We start from the raw sequence: 23,604 nt of genomic DNA on the forward strand, positions 1-23,604 counted from the left end.
AGGCATGGAATGCAAGCCGGCCACTGGAAAAACGTATTCCAATTATCATCGCCTATTGTGCACCGTCTTGCTTTCTTTGTCTGTCGTCAATATTATTTCTCGTTGTACCGACCAACGCATTAATTCTTCCAATGCTTTTTGGTGGATTGCTTAATGGGTCGTACGCAGCTGCACTTGTGTTGACTGTACGGACGATTTACAGCATTGATGTGGCTAAGCATTACAACAGCCTCTTCCTCTTTGATCTAATTGGTGCTGTGATCTGTAACCGTTTTATGTTTGGCGAATTGATGACAAAGCACTCCTTCACCGATGAAGATGGCAACGTCCGTTGTTTTGGGCGCAAATGCATCCAGACATCATTCATTATATTGGCTTGCCTCTCAGTGTTGGCGTTTTTGGCAACGCTAGTTATGTATTTCTCATACATGCGCTTTGTTCGAGCCACACGTGAGGAAAGGGAGCAGGCATCTCGGGAAACATCGGAAACAACTTCTGTTCGCAATGTTGAGTAGGTTTGAGATATTTTAAAACGAAATTCTTTCTTTATTATTGTTATTATCTCCCCCAATCTTTTTATTTTTGTTTTTTTTTTTTTTTCTTCCCCTTTTTTTTAATCTGTAAAACATGAATTGAGAAGGTAATACTTTTAATATTTTTGGAATTGTTATTTTTAATGGAAAATAAAGCAAATATAATGAAGGTGTATGGAGAAAAACCTTTTTTATGATAATTGGTGAAAACTCATTACATGTCTGATAATTCATTGTATTCAATGTTAAATTCAGATGTTTCATTATTTTTATTTTGACTTTCTTAATTCGTGGTCGTTTGTTGTAATATACCAATTCGTTGACCGTTTTTTTTTTTTCACGTTTTTTGGAAAGGTGAGATCAAAGCAGATTTTGGGGTAACCTTGTGAATTGAGGTGATATAGTTTGTGGTTATTTGTGGAATGAAAAAGAAATACCCAGTTAATTCGTATGATATAGAATTGTTTTCGCTGCGTTCGTGGTTTTTATATTTATTTATGCTTTTTCTTTGAATGTGGAGCAAGATAATGTTAAAAATTTAAATGGACGAAGTGAGATGCAATGGAATCTATTTATGGGTTGGTTTTCATTTTTTTAACTGAATACCGGAATGTTTTATCCCTCTATTTTTTAGTCACATACTGGCACAGTTATAGAGTGTGTGTTCTTTTGTGTGTGCTTGTGTGTCTTGTTTTCTTTGTTTTGTTGGTACTTTTCCTGAATGTCTTCTGTAGTGGTCGCTGCGCAAACTGGTTGTATAAATTTCCTATTTTAAACCTTTATGATTTGCTATTCTCTTCTTTTCTCTTCTCTTTCCTATTGGGTTTTGTGTGATAGAGTATACCCGAGCGCAGCGCAGAAGCCTGTTTGGTTTTCGAGTAGAGAGCGATGGGGAAGGGCCGGGACCGGCGGCGGCGCCACGAGGGGCCGGAGAAGGCGGTGCAGCGGGCCAGCCGCCAGGCCCACAAGCGGACGAAGAACCTCCACTCGCAACACCCGCAAGCCGCCGACGGGCTGGAGGGCGGCGGTTTCAATAATGAAGAGGCACCAGAGGTCACCCTCACACGCATCCGTAAGATGGAGGGAAAGACACGCACAACAATTGAAGAGGAAAACGTCACTCCACCAAGTCCTCGCGCGAATGTCGTCTTTTCGCCACATCCTGAAAGGGACCAGCAGTTGCTGGTATTTGGTGGCGAATACTGGGATGGTGAGAAAACGGTTGCGTTCAATGATCTTTACTTCTACCACATTAAGCGAAACGAGTGGTCACGGCTTGTGACAGCGGTTAATCCACCACCACGTAGTAGTAGTCAGGGTGTCACCTACAAGCATTTTTTTATTATTTGTGGTGGAGAATTTGTGTCTCAGTCGCAGTCACAGTTCTTGCATTTTAAAGATGTTTGGCGCTTTGACTCAAGAAAGTATGAATGGGAAGAATTAAAGAATCTTAAAGGTGGTCCATCTTCTCGTAGCGGTCATCGCATGTGTATGTGGCGTCGTAATGCAGTTTTATTTGGAGGTTTCTATGATAACGCTCAAGAATGTCACTATTTTAATGATCTTTGGGTGTTATCACATTTGGATGGGGCTGGTAAATGGACAGCTGTAAAAACTTCTCCATACGCTGAATCACCACATCCACGAAGTGGTCATAGTATGGCTGTTCACAATGACGTTTTATTCGTATATGGTGGTTTTTCCGCAGAGAAATTTAACCGATTTAAAAAATCACAGGCAACTGTTCATCATGATCTTTGGACAATTAAACTTCCTCAGGGTAATGATACTGAAAAAGAAGACGATTTTGCAATTTGGACAAAAATTCGATTAGGAGGTATCCCACCTCCAATTCGTTCAGGTGTTGGGTCTACTTTTAAAGACAAAAAAATGTATATCTTTGGCGGAGTTGTTGATATTGAGTCACCTGGTGGAAAGGTTGTCTCAAGTTTTAACAACGACCTGTTCGTCTTTCATATGGATACAAAACGTTTTTACCCTATTGTACTTCGTGCAAAGAAAACAACAACGGCTAGCAAGACGGTTCATGATGATCTACAGGCAGAATTAAAAGCTCTTAATTTACAACATACTACTGATGATTCTACTTCAAGTGATGATGATGAAGAGGAAGAAGATGATGAAGAGGAAGGAGGTGAGAGTGGTACTGCATTGCTCACCAGCGATATGAAAGATAGCTATGAAGTGAATAAACGGGGTCAGATCTACCCTCATCGTCGCATGAATGCTGCGATGCTTATTGTAGGCAATACACTTTATTTATTCGGTGGTCAATTTGAGGCTGGTACCCGTGAGGTTACGATGTCTGACCTCTTCAGCCTTAACCTCAACACATGTGATACTTACCGCGTGTTGTTGTCGCAAGATCTTTCCAGTACTGTTTGGCTTGGTAAAGATGGTGAGGCTAGCGATGCTGGATCTTGGGAGAGCGGTAGTACTGTTGTCAGCGCTGCATTTGACTTTGATAATGAGGATGACGATGATGACGAGGACGACGTCAATGAAGGTAATAACACTGCATACGTGGAGGATGACGGCGACGAGGCACCAATGGCGATTCCAGCAGAACTTGATACGGCTGTAACTCCAGCGATAAATATTGTGGAGGGCATTACAACAGTAAAAGGTAAGAAAGGTCTTAAAGTACACAAAGAACAGCTTCTGGCTCAGCTTGCTGCTGGTGCTGCTGTACCTACACCACAAAAAGACGAAAAGACATCAGATTTTTTTGCACGAACTGCACCATTTTGGATAGCTATGGCGAAGGAGTCATTTGAAGAGAATGAATCCAGTAAGAAAAAATCAGAACGACGCATTCAGAAACAAGCATCATTATTTGCCAATAGACGTTATCATGAGGCAAAGAGATTGCTTGAGCAACTCCGATTGGTAGAAGAGCGGGAAGAGGAAGAAGCACGCTTTTTCCGTGAACGGCGCGAGCAAAAAGAAAGGGAATGGGAGGAGTACGAGAAACGACTTGCTGACGAAGAAGATGAAGAGAAGGATGAATAAATTAAATATTGGAGGTAAAAATAAAATAAAAAATTAAAACTCTGTTTAACAAAAAATTTTGTATCTTTATTCTTCCAGGTCTTCTAAAATGAACTTATAGAGTATAATAAAAAGGAAAAAAGAAAAGCTGAATTTGATAGTTAAAAATACGTCTATTTTGCATTAACAGCCTCATCGGTGTTTATATATATATATGTTTATATTGTCTTTGATTGTAATATCTAGAGATATGTAGATGTTCTTATGCAAGATGTTTTATTTTTATAAATATTCTTATTTAATTATTCTTGTTTTCTTTTTTTTTTTTTATTTTTTGACTGTTCAATAGTAGATGACTGCCCTTGGCATTACTCTAGAGGATGTGAATGAAGCACTTCTGATGAATTCTAAACTACAAATAGAACTTCAGCAGAAATACACGGAGCTTGTAGAAGCGATGAATCGTATATCAGCACTTAGAGCAGCTCTTTCTAGATCAAACAACTGCACTAAGATACGTAGACGTCTTATGAGGAAACGTGAACCTGAACGTGCCAATTCTTCTTTACCACTGTACTATCTTAATACATATATGAATCAAAGTTTATCTCTTGGTCCCTTTAGAGATGCTGGTATTTATGCGGAGGGAGGGATTCCACGATACGCGCAAATTCCACTCTCACAGGATGAAATCCGCTGGCGTGAAGCATTCTCATCATTTCCACTATTACAGCGTGAGATTCATATAACAACGATGCAAGAGAATGCAGAAGAAGTATCAGATTCACACTCCTGGAGTAAAAAAGATGATGATATATTAGTTACGGCAGTTTCTAGCTATAATGGTATTCCATGTGGTCCAATGTTCTGGAAAGCATTAGGATTTTCTGATAAAACACGTTTTGAGATTGCCTGTAGGTACGTTGCATTGCGAATCCGCAAAAAAAATAAGCTCTTTACCGCAAATAAATGTACTCAATTATTGAGTGATACCGAAAAAAAAAAGGCCATATGGGAAGCAGTAAGAAAACATCTTGGAGATGTGGGAGCTATGTTCGCTGCATACGCTGAATACCTCTCTACTACTGCGCGATGTTTGATGTATATGGAAGAAGCGGAAAGTGGTTCCACGGCTTTGTTTCCACCTTACATATGGGATAATCGAAAGAATTTTCTTAGAGCGATTAAAAATTTCCTAAGTGAAACACCCATCTCAACTGTGCATCATACAAATCAATCTTGTCTTGACGAAATGTTGTTGATACACACCCATGAAATAAAAACAACACAGAAACCGTCATTAGTGGACCTCACAGCTTGTCTTTTAGCTTTTAAAAGTGATGTACTTGGTGAGAAGTGTGGAGTGGATGAACTCAGGCAGTTTTTTATTCCCTTTGACATCCCCATTAGGTTAACGTTGCGTGATTTAACGCAACTAAAATTGTGACAAGGGAAAAAAAAAGTATGGGAACAATAGTGGAACTGTTTATACGTATGACTCTTTGCTTTTTTATTTTTGGATATCTTAATGCGATTAAATTGTACCTTGTGTGAGAGTTTTTTTTTTTTTTTTTTTTTTTTAGATTCATTGACTTTTATTGATATATTTATTTATTTATTTATTTATTTATTTATTTAATTCTTTATACATACGTATATATATATATATATATATATTTGTTTTTTTGGGCCGCTATTCTGGATTTTAATTCCTTCTTCTTCTTTTTCTAGTTCTATTGTGGTGTGGTTTAGAGTGTGAATATCCAATAAATGATTTCTCCAGTACATCTTGAGAGATGTATTCTGCGTGCTGAGACGCTAGATGACTACAAGCGTTTCGTGGTAAGGAACAATCACACAGATGGGGAACAGCTTCCGCTTCTGCACAAACTCATAACACAGAATGCAGAGGTGCACTTGGGTCAAGTGATACCAGCATGCGATGGATGCCCGGTTAATCTCTCTGTAGTTGATTTGATTCCGGCAACGGCTGGAGTACTTTGCGAAACAACAACTGTTGTTGTGCTACCACCTCCTCTTGCTAGAGAAACTGTGGTAGAGGAAAATGTGCAACCGACAGGTCAAAGAGACTATGATGAGGTTGACAGTGATATGTGTAGGGTAATACTGGATTATTCACTCACTGGAAATATGACCATAGGATCACGGGAATTTTTTCTACGCACACTTCTTCTCGATGGTGCTCTAGTATCTCTTGGTGATGATGAGTACACTACTGTATTCACTGTTTCTGAAGAGGAGGAAGGAGAGAGGCAACAGCAACAACAACAACAGCATTATTTAGCTGATGTTAATGGTGTTGTACCACCTACACTTCGTACTTCTCCTGAAGTATTTCGTAACATACGTGCTAGTCTGCTTTTGGATCCTCTACCGAGTGTTGTATCAGATGAAATACGATATTCCGATTCTTATCTGAATATTCCCTTGTCATTTTTTATCGGTATACAAGATGATAAAGGTACACCATTAACGATAAATTCTACAAACTTTGACGTAGAGTTAGAACTTTCTTGTGCTATTTTTGTGCCAGCATGGCCCTCATTTATGTTAACTGCACTTTTTGGGGATAAATATGAGCAGTTATTAACACTCGCATTGCGTGCTTCAAAGGATATTCTTCATGGTCGTATCGTTGGAGAAGGGGACATTGTTATTCTTCGCGTCACGCCACGTTCTTTTGTTGAACAACAATTGGTGTGTACAGATGCTTGTGAGGTTATGTTGGCACATGTTACACATATTGTTCAGGGTGGCTATGCAGAGACGACAAAGATATCACTTTTACATGATGGGGTTATTGCTATACCACTCCGTGTTTCTGAAGTTCGGAGTTCTTCTGGTAAATCATATGGTGTACTTGCTCTTAATGGAAATGGGACAGAGTTATTACTCTCTCTACGTAGTTCTTTATCTTTTGCAGATGTTACACCATTATTTTCACCTTTTTCTCCATTGAAAACATTTCACCCACAATTATCCCTTACAGTTGGTATTCGTAACGCTATGGATTACTGTTATTCTCCATCACATTCTTCGGAAACTCGCATATTTGTAATACACGCAACAAAAGAAAACTTACCATATGAATGTATTGCTACAGCACTTGGAGCAAATGGGATTGAAGCTCTTATAGTAGATCTTGAACGACGAAGTGATGAGGAAATGCTAGAACTTATTTCAGATTACATGCATAGTAGAGGTGAAGTTGCTCTTATTGTGAAGAATGCACAAGAACTTACAGAACATTTACAGATTTTACATTTATTTGATTCAAATGATAATAAATATGATGATTATTTTTGTACTCGTGTGATATTTCTTGTTTGTGAGTCTATAGAAGCACCACCACCTACTATAGCTGCTAGAGCTTGTAATGTGGAAGGTGTAATTAAAGGGACTAACCCATCAGATGCGGATCGTTTTTTAATTCTCTCCAATATTTTTGCTGAAGCCCAGAGATTGTTTGGACTTTGTAAAAGTTTGTTGTTATCTTTCGATTCTGTAGCATCATGGACAGTTGGTTTGAGTGTTTCTGATGTGGTAGCGTATATACAGGAGTGTGTATCAGCTGTGAGGATGATGCCTTTAGCAGAGGGTGTATATCCCGTTCTTTCAGAAAATGTGTGTGGAAGTATCTTAGAAAAATATCAAAAAGCTCATGGATACAATCTTGTTTCCACAAAACTGCAGCCAGTACGTTGGAGTGATGTTGGTGGGTTAGAAGATGCGAAACGTGAGTTACGCGAAACGATTCAGCTTCCATTGCTTCACCCTGAGCTTTTCAGTAGCGGTACGAAGCGACGTACTGGCATTCTTTTTTATGGTCCTCCTGGGTGTGGGAAGACGTTACTGGCGAAGGCGGTTGCGACGGAGATGGGGATGAACTTTATGTCTGTGAAGGGTCCTGAGCTGATCAACCAATACGTTGGCGAGAGCGAGCGGAACATCCGGCTGCTCTTCCAGCGGGCGCGGGACCACTCGCCGTGCATTCTCTTCTTTGACGAACTCGACGCGCTCGTGCCGGCGCGGGGGGCGGCGGGGGACGCCGGCGGGGCGATGGACCGCGTGGCCGCGCAGCTCCTCGTCGAGATGGACGGCGCCGTCCGCGGGCGGAGTGACGGGACCGCCGCCGCCGCCGTCTTCGTCGTGGGCGCGACGAACCGCCCGGACCTCCTCGACCCCGCCCTCCTCCGCCCGGGCCGCTTCGACACCCTCTGCTACTTGGGCATCCCAGCCACCCGACACGAGCAGCGGCAGGCAATCACCGCACTCACACGAAAGTTCAATCTCGCAAAGGACGTGGACTTCGACACCCTCTTGGACACGCTCTCACTAGAGTACACAGGCGCAGACTTATTTGCCCTATGCTCAGATGCAATGATGTTTGCCGTCGAAACTATGCTACAAGACGCTATGAAAGACGCAGAAATAACAAAAACAACAACAAACACTGTAGAGGAAAACAACAGCAATGAAGGTCCACAATTGGTGGTACGCATGGCTGACTTTTTACGGGCACGGAGCCAGTTGAAACCATCTGTTTCAAAAGAAGATTTGAAACGTTACGAATCCCTCCGCACTAAATTTAACATGCGATGAGGAATGAAGATTAAAAAAAAAAAAGAAGAAAAATAAAAAAAAAGGAGGTTAAACACTTATACACATATGTACTTACACGTACACACATACATCACATAAACAACTTCAACAAAAGAACAAGTATTATGAAAAAGAAAAAAGAAAGAGTGAAGAGCAAGATGAAAAAAGAAAATGAAAGGTAAAAAGTATATGGTAGGGATTCTATTATATATAATTAAATGGAAACATATCAATGTGAAAGTGTATTATAAAAAACAAAAAAATATATTTGTTTTCACTTCTATTTTTTTTTTTTTTTGTTTACCTTTTTTATTTGTTTAAAATGTATCTTTATTTTTTTCTTATCTTTTTTTTTCTATTATTATAGTATAGTTTTTATTTCTAGACAGTTCGGTGAGGAGTTTGATACTCGTACGTCATGCCAGCTGTCAAAGGACACCACTATGAAGATAAAAGTAGACTTGACACGTCTAGTGGTACGAGCGACTATGAATATATTTTCTCCTATGAACAGCAACCTACATCTGTTTTGCCACAGAAGCGATTGATGTCCATGAAAGAACTTTTAATTCTATTGTCTATGTCTTTTAGTTATGCATTGTGCTTTAATACCCTGAGCAACATATTGATTCCAAAAACTGTCGCTCGTCTTACTGATGGGACACAGAGTTTGTGGGTAGGAACAATAATGACTTTAGGGGCAATATGTCAAGCTTCAAGTCCCCTAATTGGAGCATACAGTGATCGCATAGGCAGTCGAGCCATTTTTTTGATGTATGGATCTGCAGTAACTATTATTGGTCTTTTTCTATTTCTTCTTGCTGAAGTCACGGAGATGATGGTGGTGTTATGTATTGCACAAGTTGCGTCAGCTATGGGTCTTTCAATCGTGTATAGTATGATAGCAGCTTTATTGAATGATTATGTTCTTGAAGAGCAGACCGGAAAAGGAAGTGGTGCAATGGCTCTTCTAGCCCTTACTGGGAGTGGTGTAGGTTACGCTATGCTGGCCCTTGACGTACCAGTTACTTATTGTTTATGTAGTTACGTACTTGCTACACTTTTTTGTCTTGTTATTACAATGTCTTTTATACCAAATGTGGAACCTCTTCGACAGTCTCAAGTTCCTATCCGACTTTGTGATGTTGTGACTGCTGCATTCACAATGCCTTCATTTCGTGTCTTTCCTGATTTTGTTTTCGCATGTATCGGTCGATCACTTTTTAATTTTGGTTTGGCAGCACAAGTGTATCTGGTTTTTTTTGTACGTGATGTATTTGGATCTTCTGTTCCGGTACGCATCACATCGGCACTATCTATTGCAGCACTTTTTGGTGGTTTAGTGGGTGCCATTCCAAGTGGTATTTTCTCTGACCGTATAGGACGAAAACCTGTTATTTACGCTGCTGTATTTATATGTGCGTCTTCACTTGTGTTACTATTGATGGTGCGTGATATGGCATTATTGTACGCCGTCGGTTTCCTCCACGGTGTTGGCAGCGCGTCTTATCTATCTGTTGACCACGCACTCGGAATCGCAACTCTCCCGCGTAAATGTGGTGCCCCCGTTGACGCCGCGAAAGATTTGGGACTATTCTCTACAAGTGCGACCGTCGGTACTCTCATTGGACAAGTGGTGTACGGCGGTGTATTGCACGCTTTTGTCACGCACACGGAGGCTGGTATTGTGCGCTACAGTCACCTTGGGTTTCTTGTCGTGTATTCCATCTCATGTCTCGCGTTTGTGGCGAGTGGTGTTATTGTGGCTCTTATACGTGTGAAATAGACCGGTTTTTTTTTTTGCGTTATACATTTCTATACAAGGAGAGGTATACAATACAAAGAAATAAAGAAACGGAATTTGATAACAGTGAAAGTACATCAAAACAGAACAGTAACGAAAGGAAAGAAAAAAAAGAAAAAAAAGATAACAACAACCTAGCTACCGCCGCCTACCAACCTCATCCATCGCAGAAGAGTTTGCGAAAAAAAAAAAAAGAAATAAATAGGAAGGGACAGGAGGCATTTTTGCGGACCAAATATTGGAAATGGTTGTAATCATTTTGATAGTGATTGAAGATAGGAACAATTTTTTTTTTCTTCTTCTTTCTTTTTTTTTGTCTTGTTTTTTATGCTTTTTATGTTTCATTTGATGTTTCTTTTGTTATTGTTTTCTTTGCTTTTTTTTTTTTTTTTATACTACCTGCTTTCTCCTTTAAACTCTTTTTTTTTTCCTTCTGAGGTTTTTAGTTCTCTGCATTTCTCTTTTGATATTTGTGTTTCATTGCGTGTACCTCTTTCTCTTTCTTCCTCTTTTTTTTCTTTGTGTTTTTCTCTGCGTTTGTTTAGTGTTCTTTCTACTCCATGTCGGTGTCTGCGATTGCGGTAAAGCGACTGCGACGGCAGTGGGAGCCGGAGGAGAAGGCGTGGAATGATGAGGCCCTCGAACTCCCGTGGGAGGAGTTGTCTCCCCCGCTGCACAAGGCCACCATCTTTGCACTGAAGAATGTATTCTTCTTTTCACACGCAACATCTGTGCAGTCCCGCACCATAAGCGTCTTTAGGGATTCCGGCAACAGCGCCGTTGTGGAGGCCCCAACCGGCAGTGGCAAGACACTCGCTGTTTTGATTCCACTGATGGAGCGCACCGTGCGGGCGTGCGAAGCTTACGTGGCCACACACAATCGCCCCTTACTGCGACGTGATCTCATTGGTGTTATTCTCTCACCCTCACGTGTACTGGCAGAACAGACATTTGTGGTTGGACGAAATCTTTCTTCTCGATACCCACACGCCATACGCTTTGCACTCTGTGATGGCGCCATGCAATCGGCTGCTGCTGCACTCGAGGGGATAAAAACTGCAGCGCGTGGGGCCGGAACGTTTCTCGTGACTACACCGCATGATTTGGTCGATTTTATAACCGCTTGGGAAGCTGATCGTTCAGCAAATGAAACATGTGATGATATGGAAGAATTACTTGCAGAACAAGATGAGGAAACAAGGCGACGTTACTATGAAAAACATAAGAAAAATAAAATAAATAAAGTGGACTCTGGGTTTAAAGTACAATTACGTGGATGTCATGAAGAACGGTTCGTGCTTATTGTTGACGAAGCAGATCTTATCTTTCATTCTGAAGAGATGCGTAGTATTGTGACGGAGTTTATTGCAACCTATGGACGTACGGAAGAACCACAACAGAAGCGACGTAAAGTAACTTCTACAACACCTTCTTCTTCATCATCATCTTCCTCATTATGTGTTCAAATGGATGTGGCTTTTGTTGGTGCAACAGTATCTACCTCAAGTGAGTTACAAGAGTACGCATCACATATTGGTTCTAAACTGGGATCTATAATGCACACTGTTGTACTTAATAATGCAGAAGATTTTGTTACACAGTTACAGAATCGATATGTTGTGTGTGACGCATACGAATTTCTACCACTTTTAATTCAATTGATGAATATTCATGCTTCAAAGAAACACTTTATCTTTTTTAACAGTGCTAAAACACTTAAATTTGTGCAAAAACTTTTTTCTGTTCTTACAGAAAATGAACGTCCACTACTGTACATCAAACATATCTACGTTATGTATGAGGGGATGAGTGAGCGATCTCGGCTTGAACAGTACAATGCATTTCTTAATCATCAGAGAGATTCGAAACAACAAGAACTTGGAGATAAAAAGACAAAACCAACCACTCCCCTTTCTGCTGCTGAAAAGAAGAATCAAGTTTACATCAGTGGGTGGAAACGTGATGGACGTCAACCACATGGAAAAGGAGCTCTTCTTCTTTGCACAGACATGGCCGCATTTGGACTGGATGTTCGTGATGTGGACTACGTCTATCACTTTGAACCCCCAACTACTGTGCAATCGTACGTACACCGTATAGGTCGTGTTGGGAGAATGGGAATGCGTGGAAGCAGTATTCTTATTTTACCATGCTTTAATGAAGGTAACTCACTTTCATCAGCGCGGGAGCGAAAAACTAATAGCGCACGTTTTGACACACTCACCAATACAAAACGTTCCACAGCTGAAATTCAAATGACACATATGGATGAAAAAGATTTGTCTAAGGAAAAACAAGAATACCTCAAGGAATTAGGATGTCGAAGCGAACTTCAGCCGTATACAGTGCCACCTTTCGCTCCAATTACGTCAACTATTCGAAACGTTATTTCACACAATACAAAACTAAAAACGTTGGCACAAACGGCTGCCATGTCAATGTGCACGGTTGCGCACAATGATGAAAAGGCCAAAGCATGGTTTGATCCCAAATTGGCTCTCCACACCATTCTTCTCGATTAAAAGGATTTTTTTTTTTTTAAAGTATATTCTGCTAGAAATAAGAGGTTTATGCTTTAAACTAGTCATTATGACATGCCTCATTTTCTTCAAGAGGGAAAAATTCAAAAAGAAAAAAAGCTCTTCTCATTATTATTATTATTTTTCTATTCTTTTTTTCTTTTTTCTTCTTCTACGATTTAAGGTTGAGGAATCGGGTGGTTTACGTTTTTCGGGAAATGTACAGCTACAATAACATCATTGACAAGGGTGAGCCAATAAACAAGGAGCTAATTGATGTAGTCCCTATAAGTCCTATGCCAATTGGCGCGGTCACGCAAAGTCGTGTAGATGATAGTGTGGATGTTGTTCTCGTAGAGAATTTTCTTTCGAACGAAGAGTGTGATGAGATCATTTCTGCCTGTGAAGAAGTGGGTTACACATTCTGGCAACAGAAAGATGCAAACGCACATGACGCTATGGATGAATGCAGTTGTAATCAAGAGAGTCGTGCGTTTCGCGTCGTTGATACAATTGAGGCAAGTTTCCCGAAACTTTCACAGGCATTATCTACCCGTATTCAGAAAGTAGTTGAACTAGAACCAAAGATCTTCAGTTCATCAATGGAAAACGCAGAAGAATTGTTTGCACGTGACCTAGAGGGGAAATGGGTGCCAGTAGAATTGGCGTCTAACTTATTGTTTGGTAGGTATGGACCAGGAGGTCACTTCTCTCCTCATGTTGACGGCTCCACCATTGTCGATCTTAATACACGGTCTCTTTATACACTGCTTATCTACCTTAATGACTGCAAAATTGGGGGAGAAACGATGATATTTACTGGTGAACAAGCGAATGTTCTTGAACGTGATATTGAAAGTGGTAAGTTTGTTGGTAAGCAAGAAAATCGTGTGGGTGCTGTAAGGCCAATGAAAGGTTCTGCTGTGTTTTTTTACTGTGATGTATTACATGAGGCATCACCTGTTGGGGATGGTTGTTGCAAGTACATTTTGCGCGGTGATTTTTTGTACCGACGTGACCCACCTATTCTTACAGAGGAAAGGGATCAACAAGCGTTTGAGCTCTATGAAAAGGCACGTGTAGCAGAGAGCAACGGTAATGCTATGTTGGCCTGTGAGATGTTTCAAAAAGTGCGTAAATTGTCCAAAGGCGTGGCAGAACTTTATCAATTATAAGATGTTTAATTAAAAGATTTTTAAATGATTTAATATGAGCTGTTACCTACGCCCACGGTGCTTTACCAGGCTTTTCTGGAGGGCATTTTTATTCTTTATTTACATCAGTTGGGCGAATAAATATAATTCAGAACTTGAAGAAAATCAAAAGACATTATTTTACATAAATAAAAAAAAAAAAATACTTATATCATGAAAATGTTTTTTTTTTTTTTTTTTTTTTTCAAATGGGTTTTGTACAATATTTTTCTATTGCTCTTTTTTCTTTTTTTCTTGACAGCTTCATCATGGGTTCTCAGGGATTTATTGAAGACTATGACTCCGCTGGGTCTATTGAAGAGCAGTACTTTGGTGGGTACGCGGACCCATCTGTTCACCGTGTCATGTTAGAAGATGCACCGCGGATGTCCTTTTTTCGACAAGTGATGTCGTGTGATGCCCTTGTGCGGGATCGTGTAGTCGTAGACGTGGGCTCTGGCACGGGCATTTTATCCATCTGGGCAGCACGTGCGGGGGCGAAGCACGTTTTCTCTATTGAGGCTTCTTCTTTAAGTCAGGCTCAAAGTCTTGTTATAGCAGATAATGGCTTATCAGAAAAAATTACGGTACTTGGTGACACTATGGAAAACATTATTGAATGTGGTGCTGAGAAATTTGTAGCTCAGCATGAATCCATTCTAAAAGATTCTGGAATTTCAGTAATAGTATCGGAATGGATGGGATTCTTTTTGTTGCATGAAGGTATGTTACTTTCGGTCATCCGCGCGCGTGACTTTTTTGATGAAGTGAACCAACTATTGGGTATTTCACGCCGTATGGAAATAGTGCCTGAACGGGCAACAATACATGTGGCACCAATGAACTGCGACCCATACTATGAGGAACGATACCATAAATTCTGGGGTAGTTTGGACGGTATCGATTTCAGTAGATACGGTAAATTAGAATGTGAGGCACGTTTTGAAAATACATCACCTCTCATTGATACGATTCCATCGTCTTGTTTGCTGCACGAGGGTGTAAAATTTGCAGAGTTTGATTTGGCTATAGTTACTCAAGATGATCTTTGGGTGATAAGTAGTGATGTTCATTTTGATCTTCGATCTTCCCCAGTGTTCAAGAAGCAGTCTTTTCCTGATCAAGCAGGGCACACTGCTGTTATTGATGGATTTACAGTATGGTTTGATGTACACTTTCGAGATTTGGTGTTAAGCACTTCACCCCATTCTCCACCCACACATTGGAAACAGGCAACAATTCTCCTGCCTTCGATGGTGCGGTCGGAAAAAATTTTATCGTTTACATCGACTGAAGATGCAGTACTAGATGTGGCATTGACTCTTTCTGCAATAGATGACCCCTCTATGCGATGTTACACCGCTACGCTCGAGCTAAAGTAAGGGAATAAGTTTAAGAAATAAAATAAAAACGAACAGAAGAAAAAAGAAAAAAAAAACAAAACAAATGGATTATCAATGGAATACGAGAGAGTGAACTCAGAATATATATTATTATTAATATTTTTCTTTTAAAGTGTAGTCAATGACGATGTGTTTGTAGAGGGTGGAGTGGAGGTATTTTAGTTACTTCTTAGAATCTACTTCTTTTCATTTTTATCGTTTTTCAGTTAATATTATACTTTGCCTTGTGATAGTATAATAGTATTAAAGCAATAAATAGATAATACGAGAAGAAGAAAAAATAAATAAATAAAAAGGAAGATAAACTAACACAAAGGTCACCAACAGATGTCGACTGGAGAACTTCCTGAAGATGTGGTTGCATATATGGAAGAGAAACATGTGAAGGTTATTCTGGAAGAAGCTTTTCATGATATATTGACAGAACTTCCAGAAAAGCCTCTTGAGTTTTTACTAAAGGCGTTTGAAAAAAAGACGACATTGAGGCTAATGGTTGTCGGGGCCACCGGGAGTGGAAAACAGAGACAATCTTCCTTATTAGCGGAAAAATACGGTGCGGTTCTTATTAACGCTATTGATGTATTTAAAAGCGAAATAGCGAAAGGGACAGAAGAGGGAAAAATCTTGGAGAGTAAATTACGTGAAGGTAATGAGATTCCCAGTGGTATTGCTGCCAACCTTATTATTGAGAGAGTGAGGGAAGGAGAAGCTGCAAACAAAGGATGGGTACTCAGCGGATTTCCTCAAACACGATCTCAGGCATTACGTCTACAGGAAGCAGGAATATCACCACGTTTGTTTATATTAATAGATGTTCCTAGTGAAGTGGCAGTAAAAAGGTGTACAGAACGTCAATCTGATACCACTACACACGATAACCACCAGATCGAGGATGCACCTGCTTCACCTGTGATGGAAGTTGATCCAATGAATGGTAGTGATAACTCACTGGAGTCTATTATGCGACGTTGGAATTTCTTTGAGGCGAGAAAAGATGAACTTATTGAGTGTTACAAGCCTTTTTTGGTTCGTATTGATGGTAGCCGTTCGACGGAAACTGTATTCAATGAGATATGTGAACAAGTGGATTCCCGATTTGTGTCGGTATGATCCTCAGTATATTATTTTGGTTCTTTTTCCTGAAATGATGCATTAACCCTCTCTGTTCATGTAGAAAAAAAAAAAAAATGGGGTGAAAACAACGTGGAGTTCGTACAACCTAGCATCATACTGGGTATTTTTTTTTCTGTGTGTTTTGCGTTTATGTTGGATACAACATGAGTACATTATTTCAATTTGAATTAATTTCATCATTATATACATATATATATATATATATATATATATATATATATATATATATATATNTATATATATATATATATATATATATATATATATATATATATATATATATATATATATATATATATATATTTATATACATATGTATTTATAGCGATATTTGTGACTCTTTTCTCCGTATATTATTTTTTTTTTTTCTCTTGCCTTATCTATAGTACGGGATAAGAGGGAATAGGGTTGTGAGAAACCGTTTTTATTTTTTTTTTGTTTTAGGAAGGTTTCCCCCTCCCCAACTCCCCAACAACAAATAAAGAAAAGAAAAAAAGAGAAAGAGCTACTGCAAAAACAAAGTTACAGACATATACGTCCTTACTGAATTTCTCATTTATTATTTATTATTATTATTATTGTTAGAGGTGAACCGATTAGCAAAAATTTATAGTTGGGGTGATGCTTTCCCGAACGAAATTTCTGGGTCGGTATCGCCTCTTTCATCCGAGGCGTGAGACCATACCGCTGCACATGAGCCCGGCAAAATCTATCTTTCCACTAATCAATAGCAACAACCTCCTTGCTAAACCTCGAAATAACTGGAAAGACTTTGCTGGTAGAAAAGAATTTGATGAAGATCACCCACTTCCCGTTGTGGGCTCTCGACTAAATGAAAAGACGATACAACATAAATGGAGTCACTGGGATCAATACCTTAATCCACAAATTATACAGTCAGGAAGGGATCTTACTCCGACTCCGGAATATGTTGGAAAGCGAAGTGGACACAATATGATTAGGATGGGATGGATGAAAATTGGTGGAAGCTGGAAGTATGCGAGAGGGTATAATGATAGGCGTAATGTGTTTGCTCGTGGACAGTGGCAAGAGCGTAAGATGACTCCTCGATTTATGCTCGCACCTCGTGTTTCACCTGGTGGTCCACGCAATCGATATGAAGGAAAACTGGTATTTTCACGTCTAAAACTCAGTAAACTTCTTTGGGCAATTGATTCAGGACGTCTTAATCCGAATGAGGTGATCACATTGTATCATCTTCGTGAGGCACGAGTTGTAGCGGAACGTGAGATTGTTTGGCCTGGATTTGTACTTGTTAGTAGTGGTGTAAGCCATGTTCCGTATCCCATACATATTGAGCTGCAAAATGCGTCTGCTGAATGTATACGCCTGATTGAGGCGGCTGGCGGCTCCTTCACTGGGGTGTACATGACCCACGAGGGCCTCTACCAGGAGCTCCACCCGGAGGAGTACCCCGTCTTCCCCGACCAGGACCTGCCGGAGCGGAAGGGACTCGAGAGCCTCGCCACTCATCCCGCCAAACGCGGCTGGCTCGTGCGGTGGTACGAGGACGAGAGCAAGTACGCACACCCAGAGGCGGGGCGACGACACTCACACTACGTGCGGCCACCAACAGACCGTGACTTTCCAGCAACGGTAGAAGAGTATGAGATGGTGAAGCACCACCAAAAGTGGCATCTTAATCAACCAGGAACGGGTACAGTACTGCCGTGGCATTCATACAATACGGCTGATTTGTTAAAACGATCTTCTGGTCGTATTTAAAACCAGGAAAAAAACGAGAAACTGAGGAAAATGGCAGAAACATTTTTTGGAAAGAAAGGAAAAAAAAAAAAAAGAATGCAATGAACAAAAATCTAAAAAAAGAAAAAGAAATAAACATATTTTCTTTTTTTTTTCTTTTGCGTCTTTACAGCTCTTATTCGTGCGTTACCACTTGGTGATTGTACTACTTTTCTTTTTTTCTCTCTTTTCGTATCTCGCACTGTCTCTTGTATTCCGATTTAAAAATTTATTTAAATATTTCTTTTTTTTTTTTTGAACTTTTTTTAACCAAAGATTATATAAAATTTTTTTTTTTTGCTTCTCTTTTTTTTTTTTTTTCTACATTAGATAAGTAGTAGACGATAAGAATCCAAGATTAGAAGAAATCTGAAGAAAATATTTTAAAGGGTTAGTAACCCAAAGTTGATATAATGACCGATATATCTTTACAGTCTAATAACGGATACCACGTTGGTGATACGATTTACTTTAAACACCCTACAGAAAGTTGGATCCGTGGAAGTTTAACAACTATAAAAAGAGTATCAAAAAAAGATGGATTTACACGTGTGGTCTACGGTTGCTCTTCTCTTTTACAGGAATGCTATATGGGTGATTTACTCAACGACCCTTCTCTTCTTCATGTTTATCCATTACAAGAGGAAGATATTCATCATATTCTCGAGTCCTGCAAGGAACCAACAGCATTTAATACATTGAATGACCTTCTGGATCTTGCATACCTTCACGATGCAACTTTACTTGAACAAGTGCGTGTACGATACTATGAAAACCTTATTTATACACATATTGGACCTATAATGTTGGCCCTTAACCCTTATGATTTTACGCTTCCAAACTATACAGAGGATAAGATGCCAAAATATATTGCGGAAGGATCTTCAGTAATTGAAGGACGTTCACAAAACTTACCTCATGCATGGACAGTAGCTCATTACAGTTACTGGCGTATGTGTTCTGACAACTATAACCAGAGCATTATTGTTAGTGGTGAAAGTGGTGCTGGGAAAACTGAGACAGCAAAAATTGTTGTTAAATATATTGGTGCTGTTTCAACAACTCAATGTAGTTTGAAAGAAAAAGCTTCTATTGAAGAAATGACCAAAAAAGTAAGATTGACTTCGCCAATTCTTGAAGCATTTGGTAATGCAAAAACAAGAAGAAATGATAATAGTTCTCGTTTTGGGAAATTTATGAAAGTATTTTTTAAACCTTCACCTAATGGTGCTGTAGTTACAGGATCTTTAATAAATGTATACCTACTCGAACGATCCCGTGTTGTAACTCATGGTTTTGATGAGCGTGGTTATCATAGCTTCTATCAGCTTCTTGCTAGAGATAATAGTACAGAAAAGCAACAACGACTAGATCAATTACAATTAAATTCTGCTGAAAATTATCAATGTACTTCTATTGGAGGTGCTACAATAATTGAAGGAGTTAATGACGCTAATGATTTTAATGATGTTATGCAAGCAATGCGTTTTGTTGGCATGAGTACAACAGATATCGATCAAGTTTGGAATACAGTTGGAGTAGTATTACATTTGCTTTCCTTAAAGTTTAAAACAGTTACAGATGATGAGTGTTGTATTGACATGACTGAAAAGGATGCTAAACTTCATATACAAATGGTGAAGGAGCTTTTGGGGTTATCAGATGACATATTTTTTAAGGAATTAACAACAACGACACATCTTACCCGTGGAGAAACAATCATTCGAAAATTACGCCAGTCTCAAGCTTTGGATCTATGTGAAGGGGTTGCTAAAGCTCTCTATGAGTCTCTTTTTTTGTGGCTAGTTGGACGTATAAATGAATTAATAAAACCTCCTCAGGTAAGTAATCAATCTTTAGTATCATGGATTGGATTACTCGATATATTTGGATTTGAAAATTTTTCTCATGGTAACTCATTTGAACAGTTATGCATTAATTTGGCGAATGAAACACTACAAAATCACTATAATAGCGTTGTCTTTACACGTGATATGGATGAATGTCGTAAAGAGGGTATTAATACAGAAAATGTTGTTTTTTATGATAATCAACCCTGCTTAGATCTTATTTGTGGATTGGATTTTTCATCCTGTGGACCAAATGGCGGTTCAAAAATAACAAATAAAATGTCTATTCTACATCTTCTTGATGAAGAATCTGTACTTGCAAAAGGAAATGACTTATCATTTCGTGAGAAAATCTGTGATTTGTACGGTGGTCGACTTCTTGATGGTAAAGGAGGACATTCTAATTTTCTTCGAGTTAAAACGGATCGTAGTTCATTTATAATAAAACATTATGCTGGTGATGTTATATATAATGTGGATGGATTTCGTGCCAAAAATAGTGATACTACAAAAGAATCTCTAAAAGATGCTATACGTTCTAGTACGATTCCATTTATTGCTTCTCTTTTAAACCAAAAATCCTCAGAAACGGTAATGAGTGTTAAATATACAGTTGGATCGTTTTTTAAAAATCAACTTATTCAGCTTATGAATGAAATAAATGGAACTCATCCTCATTGGATACGCTGTATTAAGCCCCATAGCTCAAAGAAACCTCATATGTTTAATGGTAATGAGGTCATGGTACAAATGCGATCTGCTGGAGTTCTTGAAACTGTAAAAATTCGTCAAAATTCCTTTTCTGTTCGTCTGCCTTTTGTTGATTTTGTAAAAGCGCACAGAGTTATTTTAACATCTATCTCTCCTATTATTGCTTCACTTGGACATTTTGATGAATATGATGTGAAGAAATTTCAAACTTCATTTCCTTTAAATTTATTTGATCGTGAAGCAGCATTGGAAATTATGCGGCGAACTGGTGTTCATTCTTTTAATCAGGGACAAGTTGGGAAAACAAAAGTTTTTCTTAAGGCAAATGTGTCACAACACTTGTCTTCTATTGTACGTGCTATACAAAGGGGCTGTATTCTCACCATTCAGACAGCTCTCTGTCAATATCGCTCGCGTCGAGAAGTACACATACGACATCTTCGTCTCCAACTTCGCATTATCACTGCTACTATATATGCATTACATTCACAACATGAAATGCGACAAAGAGAACTACATCAGAAGGAGAGATATCTTCTTCAAACATTTAGAGGAATTCTCCTTTTACAGAATAATGAACTTGAAGAACGTAACCTTCTTGAAAAAGAGCAACATGACGCCTTTTCAGTTATTCAAGAAATGTCTGTAAAGGATCATGCTGATATTCATGAACGCTGGTTTAAACAGAAACAAAAAGAGTACCAAGCAAAGAGAGAAGCCCTTGAAGACGCGGAAAATTCTTCTCGTTCTCTCTTTTTGACTGATGAAGCCATTAGTCGAGGTTTACTACGAGAGTTGATGGGATTCAATATTTCTGAAAAAGATGGGCGAGATGATATTGAACTTGAAGAAGCTATGGAACGAAAAACCTCTCTAGGAAACGCTTATGAGGTTTTCTTATTACGCCTAAAACAGTGGTTTCTTCAAAAAGTTGAGGAAGAAAGATTAAAATTGGTAGACTTGGAAATGGAATATCGTAAGAAAGTTCAAAGATACGAGCATCATAATCTGTGTTGTATTCTTGCATTCATAGATCTTTTTTTGGAAGAATTATCATCACGTACGTCAATCATTCGTGAAGAAGAATGTTGTTTTGAAGAATACGCCGATACTTGGGCAAAAGAGTGGACAGAGGTTGAGAAACACTGGTGGACACGGAAATCTATCATTGATCGTCGAGCACTTTTGCTATTGCAAAGAACTGAGGCAGAAGTTCGACTTGGTACCGAGTCTGCATATAACAAGTCATTGACTGCCTTAATTGAAGCTCTTGTTGAGAATGAACGAGTAGCCCGTCAAAGAGAAAATGAGCGACTAGAGTTGGAAGAAGAAGAAAGGATGCTTCTGGTAGAAGAAAGTCTAGCTAGGGAGCGTGAAGAAGAACGTCAGAGGAACGATGCTGTACGGAAAGCAGCGCAAATGCTTTGGCAGAATATGTTAGAAGATCAGAGATTAGTAAAGGAAGTTAAGCGAATGGAAGAGCATATAAATAAAATTCGAATGGCACAAGCCCAATTAACAAGGGAGTATACGTTACTCTGTAGGCGCAGAGAAATTGCTCAAAGAAAGTCTGGTCCTGTTGTTAAAAATGCAATTGAGATGAAAGAATTAGAAGAGTACCGACAGAAGCAGAAAAACTTATCGCACTCACTCCTCACTGCTCAACAAAAACTGTTAGAAATGCAAGATAAAATAATGACTTTCCGTTACTCAAATAGACTTGAGTCTCTGACGCACAAGGAGCCATCAGAAATTCAATGCAATGAATTACCAGCCTTACAGGAGGATGTTTCACTTCTCTCTTTACGACGCATGTCGGTTAGTGAAGAAGGATCTATGAATCTTATTCATCGCATGAACATAACAACAGGAATGGCCCATAGCTGGGCACGTGAATCAAGCGTCTCATCCAGTACTATATCGGCTTTTAACCGTCTTCAGGTATATAGACGATCTCGAGATCAGCAAAAACGTCTCAACCTACAGATGATGACAGATACCACGCCAAAATCCCAGAAGCAAGATTCCAAATCTCGATTACCAACAGACTATTGTGAAATGACGAAAAATAATTTTATTGAGCGAAATCCATTTAAATCTGACTGGTCACCTGGTGTACCTGATAGGTATGGAACCTATTGGGTCTACACCCCAAACGGTGACCGTGTACCATTGGTTCCTTTCGAAAAGAATCAACAGGAGGACATCAAGAGTATTCATGTCGTTGATTCAGATGAACAGGTCTATAGGAGTTCCCCAGAACCAAATATTCCCACCTTTCACTCGTAGTTTGTTGACATTATAGTAATTTTATCGTATTATCGTATAGTTATTATTATTTTTTTTTCTTTTCCTTTCTTTTATTTCTATAATAATCTTTGTGTGATTTCTTCTCGCTTATCTTTGTGGTCAAAGTTTAATGCCCCTTTAAAATGAGACATGCACTATATATATATTTTTATATGTTTCTCTCTTTTATTATTATTTTTTTTTCTTCTTTAAGAAGTAATGATAAGAGTTTCACTCTAGAGTGTCACTGGATTATGGCAACAATCCTGCAGTCTTTGAGAATCCGCCAACTCTTCCAATTGATGTGAAGTTTCTGTGGAACCCAATTTATGATTTCCCTGTGGAGTAGGAGTTGGATACAGTACAACTGCGGCGTCATCTTTCACAGTGCTTTCCGAAAAAGAGAATGATTGTATGGGACACTGATGACTGCATTAGTGGTAATGATAATGGAAACGGTAATGGTAATGATATTGTTGAGATAATGCACATAAACACACTAATACAAAAGCATTAAAGTACCCATTAACGCAGGAGGGATAACACACACACACACATGGATGCTGCTCTCTTAACACTGCTGATCTAATGACACTTTTGAGTCTCCAACTAAATAAGAATAGTCAAATGGACACATTCTACAACACATGAGACTCTTTATCCCATTCAATAGAAATGGGAATATACATTTCCTTGTGTCCCATTCTAAGTTTTCTTTCTTTATCTCCGTAATATTGAGTTATGTTTATTTTTTTTTTTGGGAAATAGT

At 39.0% G+C, this 23,604-nt stretch overlaps 11 protein-coding genes across 11 annotated transcripts; all 11 read left to right on the top strand.

Annotated features, from left to right (window-relative positions):
• Positions 1–2: 2 nt before the first annotated feature.
• Positions 3–515, top strand: TM35_000102400 (uncharacterized protein; the record flags this gene model as incomplete). The annotated part of the gene is made up of 1 exon (XM_029024731.1): positions 3–515. A coding segment is annotated over one exon (513 nt), but the record flags the coding sequence as incomplete, so codon positions are not given.
• Positions 516–1,421: 906 nt separating this feature from the next.
• Positions 1,422–3,566, top strand: TM35_000102410 (kelch repeat-containing protein; the record flags this gene model as incomplete). Its single annotated transcript, XM_029024732.1, has 1 exon — positions 1,422–3,566. The coding sequence occupies one exon, from the start codon at positions 1,422–1,424 to the stop codon at positions 3,564–3,566; it is 2,145 nt and encodes a 714-aa protein (XP_028884039.1).
• Positions 3,567–3,897: 331 nt separating this feature from the next.
• On the top strand, positions 3,898–4,992 carry TM35_000102420 (small nuclear RNA activating protein 2; the record flags this gene model as incomplete). The annotated part of the gene is made up of 1 exon (XM_029024733.1): positions 3,898–4,992. The coding sequence occupies one exon, from the start codon at positions 3,898–3,900 to the stop codon at positions 4,990–4,992; it is 1,095 nt and encodes a 364-aa protein (XP_028884040.1).
• Positions 4,993–5,315: 323 nt separating this feature from the next.
• Positions 5,316–8,168, top strand: TM35_000102430 (peroxisome assembly protein; the record flags this gene model as incomplete). Its single annotated transcript, XM_029024734.1, has 1 exon — positions 5,316–8,168. One exon carries the CDS (start codon positions 5,316–5,318, stop codon positions 8,166–8,168), a length of 2,853 nt encoding a protein of 950 aa, XP_028884041.1.
• Positions 8,169–8,586: 418 nt separating this feature from the next.
• TM35_000102440 (arabinose efflux permease family protein) lies at positions 8,587–9,954 on the top strand (the record flags this gene model as incomplete). The annotated part of the gene is made up of 1 exon (XM_029024735.1): positions 8,587–9,954. The coding sequence occupies one exon, from the start codon at positions 8,587–8,589 to the stop codon at positions 9,952–9,954; it is 1,368 nt and encodes a 455-aa protein (XP_028884042.1).
• Positions 9,955–10,532: 578 nt separating this feature from the next.
• TM35_000102450 (uncharacterized protein) lies at positions 10,533–12,494 on the top strand (the record flags this gene model as incomplete). The annotated part of the gene is made up of 1 exon (XM_029024736.1): positions 10,533–12,494. One exon carries the CDS (start codon positions 10,533–10,535, stop codon positions 12,492–12,494), a length of 1,962 nt encoding a protein of 653 aa, XP_028884043.1.
• A 215-nt stretch (positions 12,495–12,709) lies between these two features.
• TM35_000102460 (uncharacterized protein) lies at positions 12,710–13,666 on the top strand (the record flags this gene model as incomplete). Its single annotated transcript, XM_029024737.1, has 1 exon — positions 12,710–13,666. One exon carries the CDS (start codon positions 12,710–12,712, stop codon positions 13,664–13,666), a length of 957 nt encoding a protein of 318 aa, XP_028884044.1.
• A 287-nt stretch (positions 13,667–13,953) lies between these two features.
• TM35_000102470 (arginine N-methyltransferase, type I) lies at positions 13,954–15,066 on the top strand (the record flags this gene model as incomplete). The annotated part of the gene is made up of 1 exon (XM_029024738.1): positions 13,954–15,066. The coding sequence occupies one exon, from the start codon at positions 13,954–13,956 to the stop codon at positions 15,064–15,066; it is 1,113 nt and encodes a 370-aa protein (XP_028884045.1).
• A 348-nt stretch (positions 15,067–15,414) lies between these two features.
• TM35_000102480 (adenylate kinase) lies at positions 15,415–16,197 on the top strand (the record flags this gene model as incomplete). Its single annotated transcript, XM_029024739.1, has 1 exon — positions 15,415–16,197. The coding sequence occupies one exon, from the start codon at positions 15,415–15,417 to the stop codon at positions 16,195–16,197; it is 783 nt and encodes a 260-aa protein (XP_028884046.1).
• Positions 16,198–16,842: 645 nt separating this feature from the next.
• Positions 16,843–17,967, top strand: TM35_000102490 (ribosomal protein L15 containing protein; the record flags this gene model as incomplete). Its single annotated transcript, XM_029024740.1, has 1 exon — positions 16,843–17,967. One exon carries the CDS (start codon positions 16,843–16,845, stop codon positions 17,965–17,967), a length of 1,125 nt encoding a protein of 374 aa, XP_028884047.1.
• Positions 17,968–18,398: 431 nt separating this feature from the next.
• TM35_000102500 (myosin heavy chain) lies at positions 18,399–22,835 on the top strand (the record flags this gene model as incomplete). Its single annotated transcript, XM_029024741.1, has 1 exon — positions 18,399–22,835. The coding sequence occupies one exon, from the start codon at positions 18,399–18,401 to the stop codon at positions 22,833–22,835; it is 4,437 nt and encodes a 1,478-aa protein (XP_028884048.1).
• Positions 22,836–23,604: the final 769 nt, after the last annotated feature.

This window comes from Trypanosoma theileri, assembly GCF_002087225.1.
Source record: "Trypanosoma theileri isolate Edinburgh chromosome Unknown TM35_Tth_10_V1, whole genome shotgun sequence".
Classification (NCBI taxonomy): domain Eukaryota; phylum Euglenozoa; class Kinetoplastea; order Trypanosomatida; family Trypanosomatidae; genus Trypanosoma; species Trypanosoma theileri.